The sequence below is a fragment of the Pseudopodoces humilis genome, chromosome 6 (assembly GCF_049639895.1).
Source record: "Pseudopodoces humilis isolate 2021_Gansu_Grassland_sample_001 chromosome 6, ASM4963989v1, whole genome shotgun sequence".
NCBI classification, from domain to species: domain Eukaryota; kingdom Metazoa; phylum Chordata; class Aves; order Passeriformes; family Paridae; genus Pseudopodoces; species Pseudopodoces humilis.
In genome coordinates, this window is record NC_142205.1 from 5333593 (window position 1) to 5357884 (window position 24292).

The 24292-nt window shown below is 39.9% G+C and overlaps 1 protein-coding gene across 1 annotated transcript in view; it reads left to right on the forward strand.

Moving 5' to 3' along the window:
- The window catches only part of EIF2AK3 (eukaryotic translation initiation factor 2 alpha kinase 3), a 41377-nt gene extending 17550 nt beyond the window's left edge, over positions 1–23827 (forward strand). The window contains exons 3-17 of the mRNA XM_005517928.3: positions 3957–4151; positions 5739–5869; positions 7558–7792; positions 8044–8206; positions 9082–9219; positions 9763–9885; positions 10423–10643; positions 10974–11086; positions 12148–12270; positions 13481–13630; positions 14632–15400; positions 19091–19258; positions 19788–19889; positions 22070–22132; positions 23189–23827. Coding sequence (XP_005517985.3) covers positions 3957–4151; positions 5739–5869; positions 7558–7792; positions 8044–8206; positions 9082–9219; positions 9763–9885; positions 10423–10643; positions 10974–11086; positions 12148–12270; positions 13481–13630; positions 14632–15400; positions 19091–19258; positions 19788–19889; positions 22070–22132; positions 23189–23365 — 2871 coding nt within the window. The 3' untranslated portion in view covers positions 23366–23827. The remainder of the gene's footprint in view (positions 1–3956; positions 4152–5738; positions 5870–7557; positions 7793–8043; positions 8207–9081; positions 9220–9762; positions 9886–10422; positions 10644–10973; positions 11087–12147; positions 12271–13480; positions 13631–14631; positions 15401–19090; positions 19259–19787; positions 19890–22069; positions 22133–23188) is intronic.
- Positions 23828–24292: the final 465 nt, after the last annotated feature.

Below are 24292 nucleotides of genomic sequence, written 5' to 3' on the forward strand. Positions count from 1 at the left end.
GTGTTAGAAAAACATAAAGACATAAAATCCTATTTTAAGGAAAATATTTCACTTGTGCGTGGTTATTTCCTTGGAGTTAGTAGATAATCCAGCCCATCTGTAAACAATAATATTGACTGTTTTGGCACCAGACTTGGCTCAGATGTGTCTGCACGTGAGCAGGCTCGATTTTTGTTTTCAGACGATAAAGAGCGTTAGGAAGGGGGTAGAATGTCACGCTTGCTGTTAAACAGCTCCTGGAAGCTTGTTTTGATCTCTGTTTACACTTTTTTTTTTCCTTTTCTTTCTTTTTCTCTTCTCTCCACCGCTATAAATCAGCGGCTTCCTGCGCCGATCAACCTGCCGTGGCACCTGGCGTACGGTGCCCTCCTTTCCAGTAAAGAGTCTAGACAGCAAATTCCCTGGAAGCGTATGCCATTCCGGATCGTTATGCCTTTTTGCTTTTTTGTGGAGGCTTTTCAGAAAGTGCATTACCTCACCCGTCGGCCTGGAGATTGCGCAGCGCGCGCCGCTGATAGGGCTGCAGAGCCCCGCGCGGAGCCAATGGAGAACTTGGGCTGCAAACTCTTAATGAGCAAAAGAGCAGCGGCTCGTTTAGGGCTCCCTGCTTAATGTGGGGGCTTTTTTTAAGTGTTACTTCAGAAAGACAAGCCACTTAACAATTATGTGCCATATTGCTGACCAGTGAAGCTGAACAAATAGCTATTTACATTGACAGATCAGAGGAATGTGTAAGTGCATCGTGGTAACCTACATTTTCTGTGCCAAGAGATTTGCAGCTGACTGCCTGGGTGACTCACTCCTTGGATTAGGAGATGAGGTAATGCTTTTGAGATACAGGGTGATGTCATTCCTTTACCTGAGCTGCATGCCGATGCTAGTTGCTAGTACTTTCAAGGAAAGTCCCTTTTCTGCTTCTGATGTACTAGAGAATGAGCTGCATAATTCAGATAGTTGTTGTTATTAATGTCCTTCCAAAGCCTCTGGCTGTACTGCTCTTTTGAAAACAGATGCCACCACAAGTGGTCACAAATGCCTTTTGTTACACATGTATGTGGGCACCTGCAAGTGGCACATTTGCATACCTTCCCCATTCTTCAAATAAAGCTATTTTGTTAAAAGAAGGCCTTTGTGGTAATCAGGTGCTGTCTCTTGTCAGCTCTGTGTCATGTAATCCACTTATGGATAGAGTCATCTTAAAGTGATTTTTCCCCCTGTCTGTTTCTGTAGTGAAATAGCTCATTTGTGATGGTTAGTAACCCAAATGTCTCACCTGCACTTAGGGTCAGTTTAACCTTATCCACTCCTACTCTGGCATTTTCCTTCACTGCAACAGCTCTTTCTGCTGCCTGTGCTCCCTTTCCTGATGTGTTCATGGATAGCAGCTGTGTCTTTTCTCAGCTTTTTCCTCCCAGTGTCTCCCAGGATTTGCTGCTCCTGCAGATGCCCTCAAGGTTGGGAGCATTGGCAGGTGATCAGCAGAGCTGACCAACAATGTCATCTGTCCTCTGCAGCTTATGGGGACCAACGTTTTAACAGTTGAGCAGGCAGAAAGCCACTGTCAGGGAAGCCATAACCTGATTTGCTCCATAAATTTGGACTATATAGTTGTGTCTTGCTGAGTCAGCGTCATATATCTTCGAAATTTGGGTGTGATTACTAGAACTAGCCAATGTGTGTGTGCTGTTTCCTGGTGGAAAATTTCCAACTCGGGCCCTGGAGCCAGAGCTTTGGGGCAGGGGTGGCACTTAGAGTAACATGTGTCACACTGTCCCCAGAGCTTGTGGTTGCTGCAGAGTCTTCCTTGCTCAGCAGCAATTCTTTGGCAGTTCATACCACTGTCTCCATTCTTCACAAACCATGGAATGGTCTCCAGCCCTTGGAGCAGAGTATCTCATACTGGCATGGGCTTTCAGATGTACTTGCATGTGTATGGATCTTGTGCAGATCCTTTAGAGGATTTGTTAATGCAAACTAACAGCTGCACAGGCTAAAAGTTGTCATCAGAATTATTATGGGCTTCTGAAAGAGTATATTACAAAAACATTTTGTGGTATTACTCCTCTGTGTTGAATGTTTTCATAAGGTATTTCCACCGTGGTTACAGCTGCAATTTTGGCACTGACATTTTGGTTTTAAAAAGGTGTTTTCCAAATCTTCCCAGTCTTTTGTTTCTCAAGACCACAAGGTTGCTCTGAATATGAATATTTATATAAACCTTATTTGTTTGCTTTATTTGTCCACTGATCAGGTGATCTCTACAAATGACACCCCCCAACTCCCCACCAGAATATTTGCTTTTTTGTTGGTTTATTTCTGTGTGTGTGTATAGGGCTGTGTCTGTTTATTTTTCCTCCCCAATAGTAGGCCATAATGCTCCATTTGTGTATCACATGCATCTTTTCCAGGATGTTTGGCCTTTATTGCCATAAGGTAAATATCTGAGAGGGAAAGAACACACCTAGTTTTGCTTTGTAAAGAGCTTCACAGCTAGTCTCAGGGGTTTATTTTTATCTTCACTTCAATTACACATTGTGCTCCTGAGAGGAGTTTTTATTTCAATTGTCTGTCATCATGAGGCTTTTCAAAGCTGGAAAGCATCGGTGTTGAATCCTGTAGGGATGTTAAATACCAGCAGTGTGGGGTAACTCACCTGAATTTTCTCTTTAAATGAAGTGTGTCAAACAGTGTATGAGGAGATACTAGTTGTGACATGCACACATCTACATCTGTCTTTCCCTCCCTGTTCAGGTGAATCCCAACTTCGCTTAATGTTGTTTGCTCGACTCTGACCCAGTTAGAGGAATAAAAAGTTCCATGTTATATGGAATTTGAAACATGCAGAAGATGTGGTTTCAGATCCTCACAGTGGCTCCAGAAATAATAACAAGAAACCTTCTGCATCTTTTGTACCACTTCATAATACCTATCTGTGCCTTGGAGTCTGAGCAGGAATACTTTTTTCCAAGTGACTAATACACGTGTACCAGAAGTAGTCTTTAATTCCTAATGTGTCAAGTAACTGAATTTAATGTAATTATATTGTAGGATACTGCCCAAATGGACAGAGGTTCTGAAAAATCACTAAAACCTCCCATGTTAATCCATATCCTCAGAAGCTAAGATTATGTGGATTACAATTTCTCACTGTTCTTGATGGGCACAGCCGCTGTGGCTCCACAGCATTAGTTATGGTCCATCATGCTGATAATGAGTTTCTTAATAAGTCCCTTAGTACTCACTGACAATGACTCATACTTCCGAACTAGGATCTCCTTGAAAATCTCTGTGTAATGGATGAAATATTGTATCCCAGTGAAGGTTTTTTAATTTTATTTTTTTTTTAACCTGTGTGTTTAGGGAAAAGCTAGGCAATTTTCAAAGGAATGGTGTGCTTAGAGATAAGCAATTCTGAGGAGAAGTCAGATTTAACTGTCTGGAGAGACAAAGGTGAAATGTGAGCTCTGATCTCAGTGATAATTGCTCTCTCTGCTTTACAGAAAGTTGGATATTCTAGAATAGACATGAATTAGTCGTGAAAACAGCCTCAGTTGTACTTTTAAAATTACTCTATTGAAACTATCACCAGTAATCTGCAAAACTTTGCACTCTAACCAGTGCCTGTCTCTTGGAGAATGCTTCAACCCACATCGTATTTTCTGCAGTTTTGGATGAAACCTGTCAACTCATCGAGCTTTCAAATGTTTTGAAGAGGTGTCACACACTGAACTGTTTTTTAACTAAGAATAGTGAAATGTGGATTTGATTTGAATGTCTGAAAGTTTTCTGTCTTCAGTATAACTTTGAAAAATAGGACTCTGAATACAAAACCATTAGGACACTAGAGCATAACGCACTGGACTTGTTTATACAGCATTTCTCCTGCCATTTGTGGTCTGTGTATTTTGATAAAATTATGGTTAAATCATAGCTAACCTTGAATTCAATTATTTTAGGCGTTTGGAAATAAGATGATTATCCCTTCCTTGGATGGGGACCTCTTCCAGTGGGATCGGGATAGAGAGAGCATGGAAGCCGTTCCTTTCACCGTTGAATCTCTTCTCGAGTCATCCTACAAATTTGGCGAGGACGTTGTCTTAGTTGGGGGAAAATCTTTGACCACCTACGGGCTGAGCTCCTATTCAGGGAAGGTAAGAGCCTGAGAAGGTGTTTTGTGTCTGTGTGTTTTAAGATCTGCATTGCAAACAGGAAACTCCTGAGGTTTAAACTGTGGTGCAGCTTGAGTGTTCAACTGCAGGGCACAAAGGGGCAGAACCTGAGCTTGATGGGCTGCAGTCGGTGGCAGGGTACTGCAGTCTCCTGCCTGGGAGCTCCTGCTCTGCCCCCTGTGCTGGCTTTCACCCTTGTCTCACCATTTGCTAACCCAGCAGAATGCTGTTCCCTTTTTACTGGAGTAGTTTTGTGCTGGGTTAGCTGTAGCAGGGAATCAGGGAGTGCCAGAGCCAGCACAAGGGGAGGGACAGGGACTGTCACCAGAGCATAGTGAGAGGTTGGGAGGGATAACCCCTTCCTGTGGGAGGAGTTCAGCTTTTATCGTCTGGCATTGTTTGAAGTAGACTTTGCAGTTCAACTCACTATGTATTAATGCTTTAGGTGACACCTTTTTTTCAATTAATTTCAGACTTTTCAAAACTAACGTGAACAGAAAAAATACAGCATATGCAAAAGTTAAGGACTCTTAGTTGTCAGTGTGTTTACTATCAGAAGTTGTTCTCCTTATATTTTAAAGTCTTACTTAAAAGTTAAGTTAAATGTCAGGTGTCATTGAAGTGCTTGTAGATACTTTGTGTAGTGAAGAACAGACATCTGTTGATTCAGAAATACTACATTTTAAAACAAGCTAAAAAATAGATTCGGTGAAAAAAATTTAAAGTTCCTAGTGTTTGTTTTCAACAAAATCAGAGTGGGTACACTTCTGTGGAATGGAATCATCACTAATGATATGGTGTGGAATCATCACTAATGATAAAGCACACAGATCCCGAAGCAGAGTTCATGAGTTCCTTTTGATTTCCTCACTGGTCACAGAGGGCTCTGTGCACCAAAAGGCTCCTCCTCCAGTGCTCAGAAGAGGAAATTTTCATTTCTGTTTTGATTCCTGGCTTATGTTCACAGTATCAAAGCTGCTTCCTAGAGGAAATAGTACCTGACTCTTTCTTCCTAAGAGTTTGGGCAGTTTCATCTCTCTGGCATTACCCATATAATGCAAATTCTAATTGAGATTGGGACTGTGAGAGTTCATTAATGTTTTCTTTTCCTTTTAATAGCTGACAAGGCAAAGGGGGAAGGCGTTGTGGTATTTTATATAAATCAATAGTACTTCATTTGAAGCTGATAGAGTTAGGCTGAGACAAATATGATATGAAAGCAGAATTATCTGTGGGTCTTGCAGGAATGTTCTTTTGATGTCCATAGAAATAGTGGAAAAAGAGAGAGCTCAGGTTTCTTTGTGTTAGAAGTACATGCAAAATATAGTCAAATGGTAGTCAAAATACCACAGACTGTAAACTTCCTAGAATCCTTTGAAAGTTTTCATTATGAAAAGCTGTTATCTCTTAAACCAGGCTTTTCAGCATCCCTCCAGCCAAACATCTAAAGTCACAGAGTTCCAAACTGCCTGCCAGCCAAGAACAGGCTGTAAGGATTGTTAGCTTTGAATATTGCTGTTGATTACATTTGTTTTGAAGTTGCACATGTGAGCCTGCCTTGTCCCTCAGGTGAAGTACATCTGTTCAGCCGTGGGCTGCCGCCGCTGGGATGACGAGGAGACAGAGCAGGAGGAGACGCTCCTGTTACACCGCACCCAGAAAACCGTCCGAGCTGTGGGGCCACGCAGTGGCAATGAAAAGTGAGTCAGAAATGTTCAGGAACAGTCCCGTAGAGATGGTGAGACAGAAAAGATAGGAATCAGATCACAGTTGCTACCCTTGTCCTTGCTCACCTCAGAAACATTTGCCACTGTAGTACTGCACAACGCAAATGTCACTATAATGTTTGTTCTAACTGTTGTTTTTGTACAAGAGGAGACAGTTTAAAAGTCCTCTTATAATCTACTCACTTTAAGATTCTTTACCTACTAATGGTTATTGTCACTGGGGAGGTGGGTTAAACGTGATGTCTTAAGCTTTCATTTTAAGTTGATGTTTTAAATCATTCTTAAATTTATGTTGTTCATTCCATAATGTAGGTGGTGTGTTCTTTCTAAGCTGAAGAAATTGGTTCAATCTGTGATTTTTCTAACACTGTCACATTGAAGTTTTAATACATCAAGATTTCTTTAAAATTGCAGACATGTATTTTCTGAAAAACAAAACAAAAACCAAACTCACTTCATAAAACACGGACTTCAAAAGCTGGGTTCTGTACATAGATACAAGTAACTACCCAGCAACATAGTGGAGAGCCAGTCATTCCCTGTTCCTCTGCTCCCTCTTCTGTTTGCAGCACGATGTGACAGGTTGTGAGTTTGTAGCCTATCAGAGAGAACATAATGAGAACTCAGTCGATTAACAGATCAGATGTCTGAGAATATAAATCTTGGTTTCTGTGTTTATTTGAGACAGATATTAACCAGGAGAGGTGTGTCAAAACCATATTATTTAGTCTGGTGTCCCAGAATCCTCCTGTCTCTGTGGTGAGAAACATAGGTGCTTTCCTGGTGACACATAATGGGTAGGAAACATCTGGGGTTTTAATCCAGAATAAGTAACATCTTTAATAAATTGACTGAGTGTATGAAATATGCCAAACCTTTACCTGAAGGGTGTATATTCTTTAAAGAGCCAGTTTGGGCTCCTGGTGGTTGCCAGATTGGTAAGAAGCATTAGGTACCCAAATACACTGCTCAAGAAATATTTACCACTTCATGCTGTCCAAGACACAAACATGCCATCCTTTTCCCATTTGTCTCTTTGTAGGTTTACAAGAACTGAAGAGTTTTTTTGCTGTGCAAGAAAACTCTGCTCCTTACACATTTCATTTTGGTGTTAACCTATGGGACATGAGCAGTCCTAGTTTTATGAAGTACCTGTCAAAGGATCTGAGTTAGGTTGTATGTGTCGTTAAACAAAAAAAGCATTGCCCCTTTCTCAGTTTGAAAAGTCTTGTTTCCAGTTAAATCCACTAAATTTGTGAAGAGAAAAATGGCTTGTTAGAATGCTTCTTCCTAGCAGCATTGTACTTACTGCTTTCATCAGCTACAGAAGGTTTTCTTACTAAGCAGACCCAGCTGTAGTACTTGATGATTTTAATTTTCCTCTTCATACACTAAACCTTTAATGCCATTGGCCCTACTTTACCAGCTTTTTTCTCAGTTCACCCATCATGTTGGACAACATTTCCCAGCTTGTTTGATTTGTGTTCTGGATAAGCATTCCCCTCCTAGTACAGTTTTGTTCATTTGACAGTCTGAAAGTTTATTATGAAAATATGGGCCAAATATAGGTAATTCAGTTTAGAAATCTTCTGCACAGAGGACTTTGGACTTCCCTGGAATATAAAAGCTGTTTCTACAAAGGTTTTATCTTTTTCTTTGAGGTGGAATTTCAGTGTTGGTCACTTTGAGCTGCGCTATGTCCCAGATATTGAAACTAGAGCAGGATACATTGAGAGCAATTTTAAATCAACTATGAACAAAGAAGAAACAAAAATTATTTCAGATGTGGATGAGCAGGAAGCTATGATGAAAGACACAGTGATAAAGGTCTCTGTGGCTGACTGGAAGGTGATGGCTTTTAACAGACGAGGAGGACATCTGGAATGGGAATACCAGGTAGGGGGAAAGACAGAATATTAAATATCACAAAAGTAGACGTTTTGAAGATGTCTTTCATCTTTGGTTTCAGGCACTGTCTTTGTAAAGAAGCACACATCTGCTTGTAATTTTTTTTACTGAAGTTCTGACTTTGAGCTGCTGCATCTGTTACAAAAATTTAAACAAGAAATTTAAGCACTTTTTTCTTATTCTTATTTAATAGCTCATTAATACAACATTAATTTTCCAATTACCTCTTTCCCCTTCAGTTTTGCACTCCAATTGCTTCTGCATGGCTGCTTAAGGATGGCAAAGTAATTCCAATAAGTCTATTTGATGACATGAGTTACACAGCTAATAATGAGGTACTGGAAGATGAAGAAGATCTTGTGGAAGCTGCCAGAGGGGCCACAGAATCCAGTGTCTATTTGGGTGAGACACCAACTGCAGCATTTTCTGTAGCAAACATTATTCATTTCTCTGTTGAGGTTATAGTAAAGCAAATCTTTTTGTACTGGTAGATTTCAAGCCCATAAATCTTTTCCATTTTGATTCTGAAATGTTCATTGCTTTGTAGTTTCAGTACATTGGAAATGACTAACAGTCTTGAAACTTTAGAAGGCAGGTTGACAGCTAACAAAACAGCCTTATTGCCTATTGATTTGTACACTGATTGCAGTAACTTACTGTGAAGAAAATTCAGATAAGATTTTACATGGCTTAGTTTTCATCCAGCTGTCAGGATTCATTGGATGTGGTTTGTGACAATTTGAAATAGAGTGGCTCGAGGTCCTCCTCCTCAGCTGTCTCTGGGAAGTAAAGGTGCTTTAGTTTTCTTAGGCTTGGTTTGCCTTAGCCTTTTTCTCTGAGTCTTTGCACCTTGTAGCTTTCCAGTTAATGGTTAGAAAACAGATAAAGAGTAACAGTGGGAAGAGGCCAGATTGATCCAGCCTTCCTCGTAATGGCTGTTTTGTGCAGCATTAACAAGGGTAGGAAGTTTGAATGAGGTCTTAACTTCTGCAAATCCCAAACTCCTTTACAGCTCTTAAAAATTGCTGGCACTTTCCTGTAGCACCAGATTTCCAGCAGTAATAATGAGAAGTCCTGAACTCTTGCTTTCCTGGAATAGAGGGAAGATCCTACTGATTTTATTGAGCCTAGCAATCAGACTCAGTATCTCAGGTTCTCTGAATATGAAGGAATATTTTCAAAAATGTTTTTAACCATGTATTTTGACTAGGCAGTTTTATTCCAGGGGTAAGAGAACCAAATCTAAAGACTAATACGCTTCCTTGTTTATTACTTAGGTATGTTCAGGGGCCAGTTGTATCTTCACTCATCAGTCAGAATTTATGAGAAATTCCCAACCAACCCAAAGGCTCTGGAATCCAGGAATGATAATGCAATTATTCCTCTTCCCAAAATCAAATGGAAACCTTTAATCCGTAAGTAACAATTCAGAGTTTAATTTATTACCTCAGTTCACAAAAGGCAGGACATTTTTCTGATTTCAAGTGTGTTTCAAACTAGTCTGATGTTTCCAACTGTAAACTACCTCAGGAATATCTCTGTGCTTTAATAAGTGTTTAATGTTTTTCTAATTAAATGTTTAATGTCTTGTTTTCTTTTACTAGGGATTTGACAGGGCGTTTATTAGTAATGAAATGTTTGGTCTTCTTAAAAAAATTTTTCAACAAAAAGAGGAAGAAGTTTTTTGCAGTGATGTGAATATGAGTGAATTGACTTGTCAAGGGGGAGAATTATTAAGGAACTGTTATTTTAAAGTACCTTTTGTAATGTTTCCTTCTAGGAAGTTTACTTCTCATGATCCGATTCAAGAGGCATTTTATAAGATTATGCAACTGGAGTTCTCTTTAAATTAATGTGAGAACAGAATTTTACAAACAATGGAGATTTTATATACTCTGCAGAATAAGCAGTCTGTACTTGAAATAAATCTCAGAAAATTTTGTCTTTTCTATGCTTAGATTCTCCTTCCAGGACTCCAGTGCTGGTGGGCTCTGATGAGTTTGATAAGTGTCTCAGCAATGACAAGTATTCCCATGAGGAATACAGCAATGGAGCACTGTCGGTTCTGCAGTACCCGTATGGTAGGTGAAGTTCCAGACTTTGAAGTGTTTCAGATACCTAGGTTTTATTATCTGTGATTTTCAATAAATGACCATTTGTTTGACCTTAAATATGTGCATTTTTTTTAATATTTAATGAACTAGGAAATTTTTGCTCTAACTAGGATTCGTGGATTGCGATGGAGGTACTATGTGAAGCACAACAAAGTGCCAGGAATTGCTACTGAAGAGCTGTTGTGTGTGCTGCTATTGCTATTGAGAGTTGTTTGCAGTGGAAAAATCTTAGGAATTACTTTTTTCTGGATTTGCTAACAGTGCTGGAGACTCAGGATGATTGTCACAAGTTTTCCATATGGAAGATATTCTGATTCAAAGCTAGGAAGTCCTAGTTGCTGTCTACAACCCTAATTAACTGAATTTGCTTATGTGCCATTTAAAATCAAGGGGCATGAAAATGAAAACACCCCATGTCTGTTGAGACCTATTAATGAGAAGCCAAAGCTGTTTCGTAGGTACCTGCAAGTAAGTCTGTGTTCTCTTTGTGTGTTTTATACACAGATAATGGTTATTACTTACCCTACTACAAGAGGGAGAGAAATAAACGTAGCAATCAGATCACTGTTAGATTTTTTGATGACACAAATTACAAGAACATTCGCAAAAAGGATCCTGTTCTTCTTCTTCACTGGTGGAAAGAAATTGTTGGCACCATTGTATTTTGTATCGTGGCCACAACCTTTATTGTGCGCAAACTCTTCCATCCCCACCCTTACAGCAGAGTAAGTATTTTTTTCTGAATCCCAAATACAGAAGGAATTATTTTAGCTGTTTCTTTCAGTTTGGACTCTGCAATGAGTAATATTAATAAGTTAATAACTAATGAGATAACAATATCAAAAGCCTAAATTTATTGTTTAATCTGTAAGTGAAGGCTGACAGCTGCCACATACAATTTGCTTAACTGCTTCAGCAAGCAGATTAGACTGCTTCTGACGTGTCTGGAGATATTTATTTAATGCCATGTCTAGGATACAAACCAGTCTCAGGCACTCAAGGAGTTGATTTTGTCTGTTTGTTTGTTTTGTTCTTGTTTTGGAAATCCTTGTTAGCTGCGGAAGGAGTCTGAAACACAGTGTCAGACTGATTGTAAGTATGAGCCCACTTGTGGAGACATTAAAGACAACAGCTGGAGTGATGCCAAGAACTCTGGATATGTGTCAAGGTGAGGTCTGTTCAACACAACATAAACAGGGTGTTTAATCAGTATGGCTGCTAATACTGTCTGGAGATAGAAAGAGTAGGTGTTCACCTGTTCTTACCTAGGAACTCCTAGGAACTCCCAGTCCTCTGCAGGATAATCAGCATCTGGCACAAAGGACTCTGTGACCCCGTTACTTGTGGGACATTGCAGTTATGATTAGTCTGCAAAATTCCAGAGAGTCAACAGATTACATGTGATCAGAAGTATTGCTCTCATATTTCTTGCTGATACGCAAAATAAGAGATTGATCCTTGTAGGTCTTAATCATGTTAATTATGGATCTTGTAGGTCTTAATCGTGGATGTGTTTATGGTGTAAGGCAGAGAAAGGCAGTAGCAGATGGAAATAGATGACATTTAATATACTCTGCAGAATAAGCAGTCTATAAAATAATAAAATAAATAATAAATAAAACGGTTATTAGTTTTACAAAAGAGTTGGTTAAGGCAGAAGGCTTAATAGGAGCATGTCATACTCTAGAGCAAATGTGACCATTTCCTGTACATTTGTAACTCGGTGAAAGTAAAAACTGGAGTGTTTAAAATGAGGAAAAGTAAGAAAAGTAGTGATATTTAAGAACAGTGATGTTTTGGATGGAATGTTTAGAAGGACTAGTTGCAGAAACAGTTTTTTGTGGTAGAGTTAAAGGCAAATCATGATTTAGAAAATACTCAGCTATAGAAATGTGGGCTATATACTCAGGATCCAGTAGGTATGCAACATAGTGATCTGAAAAACCTCTTCAGTTTGTCCAGTGCATGCAGAATGAATCCTGCTGGCCTGTGATAAACTCTGCATAAATAGATATTTAGCAGCTGTCCATTTCATAGATAGGGAATTGCTCACAGTGGGTGAGCAGGAAAAAATAAGAAATTCTGCAAATCCTTCAGCATGTTTTGCCTGTACAGAGCTACTTCAGTCATGGTCATAAATGATTTTATTTTTCTGTCTATACTAATGCATTTTTCTCCTCTATCCTCCCTCCCTTCTTCTGTCCCTTCCTCATACCCCTCTGTTCCCAGATATCTGACAGATTTTGAACCAATTCAGTGTCTGGGTCGTGGAGGTTTTGGAGTGGTTTTTGAAGCCAGAAATAAAGTGGATGACTGCAACTATGCCATCAAGAGGATCCGATTGCCCAACAGGTAATGAACAGGTTTGTTGGGACACAGAAGAATGAATGATTGGTGAGATCCCATCTTACACAGAACCATCTGCTCCTCAACTGAATTCTCAGCTATTATATTAGGATGAATGACATACTTTTTAATGGGGGGCTGGCTTAGTTTTGGCATAGAAAATTGGGCATATGCAATCCCAGCAGAGGTGACCTGCTTGGCTAAAACACTTGCATAGTAGATCCCATTGTAAGGATGCTGCTCCATGGGGATTTCCTTGATGAATGGAGCCTTTGTGAACAGGACCAGTTATTGTAGTGTTCTTCATTTGCTTCTCTCCTTCCTCTCCTTGCCTTTCTGATTCCATCTCCTCTTTCTTTTCTCTTTCCCTCACCTACTTTTTTGTCTCCATTTGCCCATTTGTTTCATTTTCTTGTCCCACAACCCCTGCCTTTTCTCTCAGTCATAGGTGGTCAAGACATGCTGCTGAATTACCCTACCCAGAGCTTGCAGCACTTATTTTTACTGGGAGATGGGAGACACTGCTTCTGGAAATCTCAAGTTAGAACAGCAAGAGGGAGGGGGTAAAGCTATGAAATCTAGAATTATTATTTTTTTTTGAATGTGGTAAATAAGTGTGACCATTTAAGATGAAAGGTTTTGTTCAGAGATTTAAGGTAGCCTAAATTCTTCTTTTCCAAGCATATTCAAAACTGTTAAATAAAACCATCAGACTTTATTTGATCCAGTTATAGTCTTATTCCTTCAGTAAGACTGAAGGCTGTCTGCTTTCCTGTTCACAGAACAGAAATAGTCCTTATGCAATCTCCTTACCTATTGCCAATTACAAAACAAATACTAAGATATTGCTGTCTGTCTTTTGTGTCAGTGTCTTCTACATCCCTGTAGAATATTTCTGTTTAAAATCCTTTTTCTGTCCTTAAGAACAGTTGAGAGGAAGATGAACCTTTCCTTCTTGTTTTTGCTGCCTGTAATTATGTGTAAAGGGAAGACTAAATACTGAGCCATTATGAGCACATTCTGTTCCTCCACACTTCTAAGCTAAAGGAGTTACTCTGGGGAATTTCAGACATACTTTTGTTTTGATGTGAAAAGCAACACTACTGGCCTGGTATATACTGGGGCAGCTTTGACTAAATTCCTTTTGCTAAAATTTTTGTGCTGTGCTGTTGATTTTTGTGACCATGTTTCTTTTTCTGCTCACCCCAAACTGTAGGGAGCTGGCTCGTGAAAAGGTCATGAGGGAAGTCAAGGCTTTGGCTAAGCTTGAGCATCCAGGGATTGTTCGGTATTTCAATGCATGGCTGGAAGCTCCCCCTGAGAGATGGCAGGAGAAGATGGATGAGCAGTGGTTAAAAGATGAAAGGTAACTCATGGGGCTCTTTTTAACAATTGCATTTGAGATTGTCAAGAGAACTAGAAAACTGGTAGAAGATCTGGGAAGATGGAGGGACTATCTAGGAGAGATGGTTGCTAACTTAGCCTGACAACTTTTCAGTTGAACAGGTAAAAATATATCAGCCTCTTGATTTATAGTTCTCTCTTGTGTTAAAGTCCTTATTTCAGCTTAGGAAGCATCACATGGTTCTTAATTGAACTGGTGTAACTGAATCTTGTAGTGAGTGGAAGGTTGAAGCATTCAACCAGTTGCTGTGGTTCATTTTCAAACTTTGGCATCTCTGCCTTCTTTGTTCCTTTTTACTGCCTTCTTTCTCTTCATTGTCTTCAGTTAGGTGGACCTGATACAGTACTCAATGAATTAATTTCAGCAGAAATATGTGAGGGATAATCAGACTGATGATTTGTGAAGCTTGGTAGAAAAAGATTAAAAATGGAAAATTAGATAAAGGAGTTAGAGAATGTGAAGAGAGAGGAAAAAGTGGGTGTATGTTGGCATTTATAGAATGAGGCCTAATACAAGAGTGCTGGGTGGTTTCATAATAGCATCTTAACGTGCCTCACAATTTTTAGAATGCAGCGACCTTTATATTTCAGGCATCAAATTAACATTTCACAGCTGTAATTCTTCCAAGGCACTTTAAATAGTCCTTGCAGTGCGTGTTCCAAAGGGCTGGGTTTTTGCAAACTGAAGATGAGCCTGATTGCACATTAGGAACCCAGGCAGTAGAGCTTGTTAAATATTCCTTTATCAACACTTTTGAGAAAACATTATCCTTTCTATGACACAGGTGCTAAATCCTGGTTATTAGTGATTCCCACACTTGGGCAGTCATTCCTTGTTGAGGTATGACGCAGGTGTCAGGGGTAGCAATTGTTAAAATCTGGCCTTTTGAAGTGCATTTCTAGTGGAATAATCAGAATCTACTGCAATTTCTCTGGTATTGATCTCTCAACTTTATCTTCCAGCACTGATTGGCCACTCAGTTCTCCCAGCCCAATGGATGTCCCATCATTTAAGATCACAACAGAACCATTTTCAACAGAGGAACACATTGAAGTTACTGCAGCATCGTCCAAGAGGGTGAGGTCTGTGGGGATACCCTGTGGTCAGTCAGATTCATCTGGAAGCCAGTTTTCCCCTCTGGAATTTTCTGACACAGACAACAGGGACTTGCAGCACTCAGAAGATCCACTGTTAAACCTTCAGGACAGTGTCCTTACAGGCTGTGATGTAGAAGACAGTACTATCAACAGTAATGAGCTGGGACACTCCTTAGAAATCTGTTCTTCAGCTGTTCCTGTTGTACATCTGAAGGAAGGGACCTCCTCCTCTATTGTGTTTGAGGATTCTGGCTGTGGAAATGCCTCTAGTAAGGAAGATAAAATTGATGTTTCACATAATGAGAGTCCTTCTGAGGATAAAGGGAAAAGTACAAAGGAATCTAATAACAAGAAATCTGCTTCAGGAAGTCCCCTCTCTGTTTCTCCTCCAAGGCCAACAAGTTTAAGCCTGGACCTTTCTAAAAACACTGCAGAAAAAGTCAAACCCACCTCTCCAAAGGTGTATCTGTACATCCAGATGCAGCTCTGCCGGAAAGAGAACCTTAAAGACTGGATGAGCAGAAGATGCACCATAGAGGAGAGGGAAAGGACAGAGTGTTTGCAGATCTTTCTGCAGATTGCTGAAGCTGTTGACTTTCTACATAGCAAAGGATTAATGCACAGGGATCTCAAGGTTTGTATCCATAGGTTGCTGTATGTGGGAGGAATGTGGCACTGGAGACAAAGCCTGCCAAAATAGCTGACTCCTCTCGGTGACCTCAGCACGGGTGTTCAAAAAGCTGAATTAATATCTGTACAATAATGTGGAGGCGCAGTACTCCAGGAAATAAACATTCATCACTTGTTACTGCAATTAAAGTCTTTCTTACAAGAAAGACTTCTTGTACCTGGCACAGATCAGTGGCATTTGTCCTATGGTATTTTTAATTCATGTTCTTTGTACAGGGTTATTCAGTGCTGAGCTGTGTGACAAAGCTATTTTGGATCCTGTTCTACTATTTCAAGTGAAGCAGATAATTGGCAGTGTGAGCTTGCAGTTGGACTTGATCTTAAAAGTCTTTTCCAACCTAAATAATTCTGTGATTCTAATTCTGGTATTTTCCTTCTTTCTATAGCAATACAGCCTAAAAGGGGAAGTATTGCTCTTGGTTAGAGAAAGTAAAAATTAAGTATTACTGCTCTGGGATTGAAATGTAAAGTGTCCTGGAGTGAGCCAATGCCAGCAATCACAATGAAGCTTTCTGAAGGATTCACAGTATTTTTAATGTCTCACAGCATCCAGACAGTGAGGAATGGGAAAGGTGGTTTACACCTCTGGTGTTTAGTGTAACTGAAGTCAGGAGTAACTTGTACTTTCTCTTTCATTTCGTTCATGATCCTTCTATGCTAGTGCCTAATTTTGCTGAAACTTAAAAGGAGGTTCAAATCCAATAATCCTCAAAGGATATGTCAGAGTTAGAAAAACTCATGAGTCCTTCCAAGTATTTTCTTTTCCCATCAGCATTAGGCAATTACCTTGAACCAGTTATCTGACAAATCTTTAGTGCTTGAGAAACTGACCATAAAATAATTAAATCCCTGTACAAATATGTTGCTAAACATGTTAATTAATAACCTTTCTTAACAATACTGTCAGTTGTAGCCCTCTGCAGTCTCACTGAGCTCACTGTTCAGTAAATCTTATGTAGATCTTCACTTAAAACTGTATTCGTCTTAGTCAAAAGGTGTGGAGTGTTTTGTTGGAACATCTTAAAAGTTCAGTGCTGGCAGCAGTTTGAACAAGAGATTTAATTTTGTTTACTTGGTATAACCAACTTGGAAGCAGTCTCCCTGGATGAACAGCTTTCTCCTTCAGGAAACTTTCTGTGCTTGTATAGGTGTTATTCTTGGACCCCAAAGTTTATTTGTCTGTTATGTGTTAATTTGGTCAAAACAACATGCAGTTTATTTAATTATTTTCCATACTTTTCAGAAGGTCCTAGGAAGAGATCTCATCTAATTTTGCAATTTGTCCAAGGGATTGGTCATGCAGCCCTGAGTTGGTGCCAGCACTAACAAGTGAATAACCTGCAAAGTTGCTTTGGCTTGGCTACAGGCAGAGCTCAGTGATAGCAGAGGCCAGTTCTTGCTCCCATTGGCACCAACAAAAGCTGGTAGATCTGTGTGAAAATACATTTCTATGTGGGCTTATTAAAAGATCCAAGAAGTAATCTAAATATTTTAATTAACAGTGCACATTAAAAATGCATTAATTAGGCTCCTGCTAATCAGAGATACTGTAATGACAAGATGGCAGGAATTATGTGGGCAAGCGAAGAGGTCAGAGTTCAAATTCTTTTGAAGAAAGGAAGTGCAGAAATGAAAGTCTGTCTGTCAAGTGCATTTACTGTTACTCCTAGGATAAGCTGTCGGTCATGCTTGGCAGCTCAAAAGAAATTATCAGTTTCACAGAACTGCAAGAACAGTCTTGGATACATTTTGCAGCATTAATTGAATTAAACAGAGTATTCCAGATGTGTGAGAAGCTTATTCATGTCTCTGAAAAAATGAGAATTCTTATTCTGACTGAAGAATATGGAGAAAAATTTCTTTGTGCAGGTGGCTAGATAACTGAACTAGAGGGTGGTTATATTTGACTCTGCTCCTCTGATGATTTAAATCAAAACTGTGTGCTTCTCCCTTAGGCTTTTTCTTTTCCCAAATGTGATCTTGATTGTTTATTTTTGCTGGTATCTTGTAATAGCAGAGAGTCCATTTCCCTTATTTGTAGAAACTGTGCCAGCCTGTTCAGAGACAGTCTGTGTCCAGACAGAGAAGTATTGAAATAAACTTTCTGTTATGAGGATTTTTTTTCCCCAGGAAGCAAGAAAATCTTAACTTGTATGTTTGTTGGAGGAGAGTAAGTCAATGGGATACAAACTCCTAATGGAGATGTTTGTTCCTTGAGCATTAAAATTCTGATATCAAGACTTTTGACCATGTTGGTGTGCTCTGAGGGGTGGGTGCTCTGTAAATGCTTCAGCCAGAGCCTAGAAATGCTGAGGGTTTACAGGACAGTGGCTTTTGTGCCCTGAATGCACTGTGACTCCAGAGGGCTGGACATTCATTGCAGGGAAATACAGTAGGAGATAAGACCTGGCTCAGAAGGCAGTTGCAGAGGCAGGATGTGAGCACTCTGGAACTGTTTCTCTAGTGCCTCCCTCAGAGGTGGCCTTTGCCTTAAAAAAAAACAAGAAGCCTTTTCTCTGTCTTGTTTCTCATGCTCACAATGGGTTTGTCTTCAACTGAGGAAGTCAGATGGACTTTAAAGAAGGTCAGCTTTGTGGTCCTTTATCTATAATGTGGAAAAATATTGCCTTTTATCTGTCTGCCTGCTCCTGTTGTAGGGCTTATGTCAGCAGAGCCTAGACCATATTCTCCCAGCTTTGGAGGCTTCAGGAGCTCTGAGAGGAGCTTGCCCAGCACCACCTGCCTCTTCACGGCTTGGCCCTGTACAGCATCTTACTGCTTCCTTCCCCTTGCAGGATCAGACTGTTCTTCCCCCAAAACTCTGTGTTTCTATTTGTAACCCAGCTGGAATGGTTATATTTCAAGGGAATAATCATTCTTTTGGTGGGTGCTGTTCTATCAGCCAGGAAGCAAATTTCTTGAAAAACTGTCTGGGATATGCACCATTGGCAAAGGGACATCTCTGTTCCAGTCTCTTTTATCAATAGGCTAAGCCATGGAAAGTTTGTGGCAAACAAGCTAAAGGAAAGTTAAGCCAGATCGTCACTGTTGCTGCCTTTCTGAATTGCAAAGTTCTTAAGCTTCTGTCAAAAATAAACTGTTAATTCTGTTATGCAAACAGCTGTTGCCATGTTAAACTGCACAGTTACACTGAAAAGCAGACCTTGTTCCCCTTGTATCTAATTTAACGCTAAGATGATTAGTTAATTACAGCTATGTGCTGGTTAATAATACAGCAAATTACTTTAGCACGTAAGGATTAAAATACGAAAGCCCTGGAGATGGAACTGCAGCATGCAGTGTGAAAGTGTCATGTGATGGGGAGCTGGATAACTTACCTGTGCTGTTCCCAGCAGTGCTGGCTCTGGGATGTTCTCAGCAGGCCTGTGTGCTGCTGCTAAACCTCTCCTGAATGACAAGAAATGAGCAGTCTGAGTTTCAGGAAGAGACAATGGTTAATGCAGGAGTAATTCCTTTTTCCTGAATAGTTACAATTCTTAACTGCTATCTTAACTGCAGTTCCATGAGTGTTTTTAACCCTGACAGCTCTGAGTTAGAACCAAGTGTTGTAACCACTGAAACACAGATGCTTGTTTGTTACTTACTTTTTCTTTTCACCTCTTTGTTTTCTCAGCCTTCCAATATATTTTTCACAATGGATGACATAGTAAAGGTTGGGGATTTTGGACTGGTGACTGCTATGGACCAAGATGAGGAGGAGGAATCAGTTCTGACCCCAATGCCAGCTTATGCCAGGCACACAGGACAAGTAGGGACCAAACTCTACATGAGCCCGGAACAGGTTTGTGCTCTCTTCTCCAAAGCTGTGCCTGGAAGAGCCCTGAATTTTTGGGAGCTCCGAGATCAGGCACTCCTTGTAAACCATTGCAATCAAGTCACTTAGATTCTTTCTCATCAAAATAGAGTTTTGAGCTAAATGGAATTTTAAAATGAATATTTAAATATATGTATTTGTTGTAGCAAAAATAGTGGCTAATTATTCAGACAGGATGCATTAATTTTTCTTGGTTTTAATGCAGTATAGGAAGGCAGCTGTAAAAGATACCAGTTAATTGAGGAAGGAAACACTTTTTTGCATGAGGTTTAAGTAAGGTGGAACATTTTGCTTTGCAGCACAGAGGAGCTGAGGATCAGGACTTTGCTCCCTGGTACTCATTGCTGAAGTTTGCCAGTGCTCCTGTGCTGCAGCTTTCAGCTCTGCACAGGGCTGATGACTTCCACAGGTGGACTTGCAATGGTCTTGTTTACTGTGTAGATAATTGAATCCAGTGAGTAGCTTGATTGCCCTGACCCTGATTTTGCTTTCTCAGATCTGTGGCAACACCTATTCACACAAGGTGGATATCTTTTCTCTGGGACTGATTCTCTTTGAGCTGCTCTACCCCTTCAGCACACAGATGGAGAGGGTCAAGGTATGTGTGGTGTTGGGTTATCTTCAGCTTGAGCATTTGTTTAAAACAGCTGTTTGCTTGGTGGAACACTGGCAAGAGGTTCCTGTCCTGTTTTCTTTGGAGAAAAGCCTTGCAGCTAGGAGCACAAGTTCTTTATCAGCCTTGTACAGTCCCCCTGAATCACTGAAAATAAACTGCAGTCTTCCTAATGTGTGCAGTTGAATTGAGGCTTTAATTTCTTCACAAAGCTCCTCTGTTGTCAAGCCAAGTAAGAGAAATTATTGAACTACGGTATCCAAGAACTCAAGCAACAAATATAGCTTGTGACTTTAAGCCTACCAGCTTGGTTTTCATTCAAGAATTGGAACCATGCTGTGCATTTTGATTATTTCTTCCTTCATTTGCATCTGCAGTGCTTTTTCACCCAGAGCACTTGGTGAAAAATGGTTGTTCCTTTTCCTATAGGGAGTCTTAGCTGTGAGTCTCGCTCAGCTTCAAGCACAGTCTTCCCATAACTGATGACATTCATTGCACCAGATGTGAATTTGAGATATTTGATGGTGCATTACAGCTCTTGCTTTCTATTAAAATGTGAGATCCATCTTACTCAGGAACAAGTTCATGGAGAATAGGGACTACAGCCAGAAAGGTCTCTCCTCTGTGACAACCAGTGACCTGTACAGGAAAGAAAGAGTCATTAAAACTTGTATTTATCATTTAAATGTGCTTGGGGGCCTTATATTCTCAGATGAAGATGGAGTGGGTTTAGCAGTGACGTAAGAAACAACTTGAACAGCAGCCTGACCAAGTACTTCATCTGTTGCATTCTCTTGATTAAAATGATCTGACTTTTAATGGCACAAGGAGTACAGTCCAGAGGAGGAATTGGTGTTTAATTTGAACCCCTGGCAATGAAACCAGTTTCAGTTTCTCTAAATCAGTTTTACTGAAACAAAATACCCAGGAAACGGCCATCCTGCATTCTCAGATCTCTTGCAGCAGTGATTACAGGCTTTGCCCTTCCAGTTTCTCTCCTAAGAACAGAAGCAAAGTAAGTAATCAGAACGAAAATTCCTAAATTGCGTCTAATTTGAATTTTTTACTTCAAGAGAGCGCCCTGACTTTCCAGGATTTTCACTCATTTCACTCTTTTTGCTAAAAAGAAACCATGCCCTTTCATTGCCAGCTTCTGGAGTTTGGCTACTTCAGTAGTTATTTCTGAGTTGTTACACTGAGGTTTTCATTGGCATCAGCCAAGCATTAGCACTGCTTGCTGAAGCAAAACATGCTCTGCCTGACCAAGTAACCCAGCAAATTCTAGGAATTTGTGACAACTGGCTGGAAAAATCCCCAGAGGTGGAGCATGAGAGCTGCCTCTGTCTCAAGCTGCGAGCAGTCAGTAGCAGTGCAATTTATTTCCAAATGACATGCTGGAAAACAGATCACTAAATGCAGACTGAACTGAGAACCGGAGAAAAGTTTTCTGAAGCGTTTTAATGTCATCAAACTCAGTTCTCTTGAACAGGAGTTTGGCTGTTGCCCGTCACTATTAACTGGTCACTTTATACTTCCAATGGAGTAATAGCGAAATTAATTTTGATTTAACTTTAAAATTCTTGTATTTTGTGCTCAAGCTTTTGTAAAAGGAGATGCTTCCAAAAAAGTTTGTGCTGAATACTGTGCTTCTGGCTGAACATGGGAAGAACGGTCACTAGATGGAGCCAGTGGCCTTCGTATGAAAGAAGCCCAGAAATGCCCAGCACAAGTGCTTTCTAAACTGCTGACAAATCTTCTCATTCCTCCTTAAATGTCAAACAAAGACTGGTGCTCACATTGGTAATGCAGAGACAGTCACTTCATGTGTCTTGGTACTGGTGTAGGCCATCTTGGGTGTGCACACATTTGTTGATTTTGTTCAGCTAAAGTGAGAAGTACAAGTTTATGTATCTGACTGATTTAAAACTACAGGGATCACAATTCCTGTAGACAACTCGTACTGCTGCAGGCTCAATACCTAGGGAAGCAGCAACTCACCTGTTCAACTAGGTTGTGATTTTTAACTACTAAAGCAACACTTTAAAACAGAGGATTTTCTTTCCAGCAGGCTGATTTCTTTGCATAATTTGCATATTTTTGAAGGACAGGGTAATATTATTAAAGAATTTTGGAAGAGTTACATGTCATTCTTCATATTTTTGCAGACCTTAAGTGATGTTAGGAATTTGAAGTTTCCACCATTGTTCACTCAGAAATACGCACAAGAGGTAGGTACATCTGATGCTGTTAATTGTAGCCTTTTCATTAACAATTGTAGCTTTTTTTTCTTTCAATTTCCAATTGCTTTGCAGGTAAAAATGGAGAAACCAGGTTGCTTTCATGTTATTAAGATGTATTTCTCTATCCCAGTACTTCTCTACATTTCAAAGCTATAATTACATTAATGGGCACGATGACACTTTTGTCACAGTTTTCCTCCAGGAATTCATTTTTACCTGGCTTTCCTTTGTCACTCACAGTCATTCATTTTACATACATTTTGTCATGAATTCCTGCAGCAAATCCATGTTCCAAAAGTGCAGAGTTTCAGACAGGTAAAGGAGAGGCTCTGGGTTGCACCATGTCTGCATGGGATCCCCTCCAAACTGGACCTCCTAAGAGGGAAATCACATGAGCAAATTGTGCTGTGTTCTCATTAGTCAGGTTTGTAAAGTGATGTGGTTGCAGATAAAGAGGAGGTGATGCACAAAACCTCCCCAGTAAAAAGCTGAGATTCTCTCAGGTGTTCAGGGTAGCTTGAGTGGCCAAATGAGACCAGCCTTTCATGCTTTACAGCAGAAGGCTGCCTGGGAGAAGGGGTTGTGCTGTGCTCAGCTGGAGCAGGACACTAATTCTGATTAAATTTGAAACAAATATTCAAACTACTTGTATATTTAAAGGAAAAATTCTAATTTCCCATGAGAAAAAGTCAGTGTAGCTAAATATGTGATGGCTTAAACATGAATCTAAAATTACATATAAATTATGTATATTTTATTTTGATTGCAAATAATGTGAAGTTTTTTATAACTCTGTTAAACCTTGATCTGGTTTGCCAAACAGTTTTCAGTCTTTGACAGTAAAGACACTTTTAAGAGATGCACAGTGATACATTTTAAAATATTTAGTGCACTTCTAACTTCTGAGCCAAAGCACTAACACCCAAATAACTCAGAAAGCAGCTGATTTTCCACTTGTTCACACAGCCACGGCTTAAGCCAGGACATGAAATGAGGAAGAGTTTGTGGATTGGTTCATGTAATATGTGTTGTGTTTTCTTTCAGTACACCATGGTGAAGGACATGCTCTCTCCAAGTCCCACTGAACGACCAGAGGCTGCAGCAATCATAGAAAATCCTGTCTTTGAAGACTTGGAGCTCCCACCCAAACCCGTGCTCAGGCAGAGGTCACGGACAATGAGTCTGTCAGGAAATAAACATTCCAGACAACCAAGCAAATAACTATCCTCAGGATCACTTCTTCCACTCGGCAGGTTTCACAGGGATTGTTCAGCAGAAGGATCCTATGATGCAGAATGTTTATCTTGGGAATAGTTTACTTCAGCTTTTTTTGCCATGTTTAATGTGTAAGACGTGTTAGACATATTTTCGTTTACTTTGACAGCCAACGAAGCCCAGTAACCAAACCTTTCTCATTCCATTTTCCTTACCTTTGCTCTCCGAAGCGGACGGGTCCAGCTGCTGTGCTTGCCAATGTTGTGCTCCATTATCCTTTTTTGCGGGGTTTCTTGGGTTTTTTTGAAGCTTTGTAAATGTCAGCTTGCTGGGTGAGTGAGAGATCTGTAACATGTAAATAGAATTAAAATACTGTATTTTTATAGAGCAAATTACAGTCTCTAAACCTAGTGAGTGTCTATCTGGGTCACTTGCTCTTTGGTGAAATGAAGATGATTTTGAAATTAACTTTGACTCCATTTTTGTCCCTGGTGGGTAAACTGGGAATCTGCACTATTTTTAAAGCAAAAAAGTACCACAATTGTACATATTGTCACTGTCCATAGCCTGTCATTAGAGGAAATCATTTCATACTTCTGCACTACAGTAGATCTTAGGGAATGCATCTTATATGGATGAAGCTGTAGAGAAGGAAAAGGAGCTTTTTGCCATTAAGTGGGGGGTTCTATAGGCAGTGGTTGGAAGAGCCATAGTCAAAATTATGTACAAAAATGTTGTGATTCTGAAAATTTAAACCTAATGAAGTCATACATGTCGTATGTAATCTTGTAGATTTGTACTTTTTAAAAAAAAATCAACTGGTAGGCATTTGTGTAATCTGCTAATTTAACTGCCTAATGCCATGCTTTTATTTCTCACTGTAAATATGTTAATTTTTATTTATACAATACAGAATCAATCCATTTGGGTTGG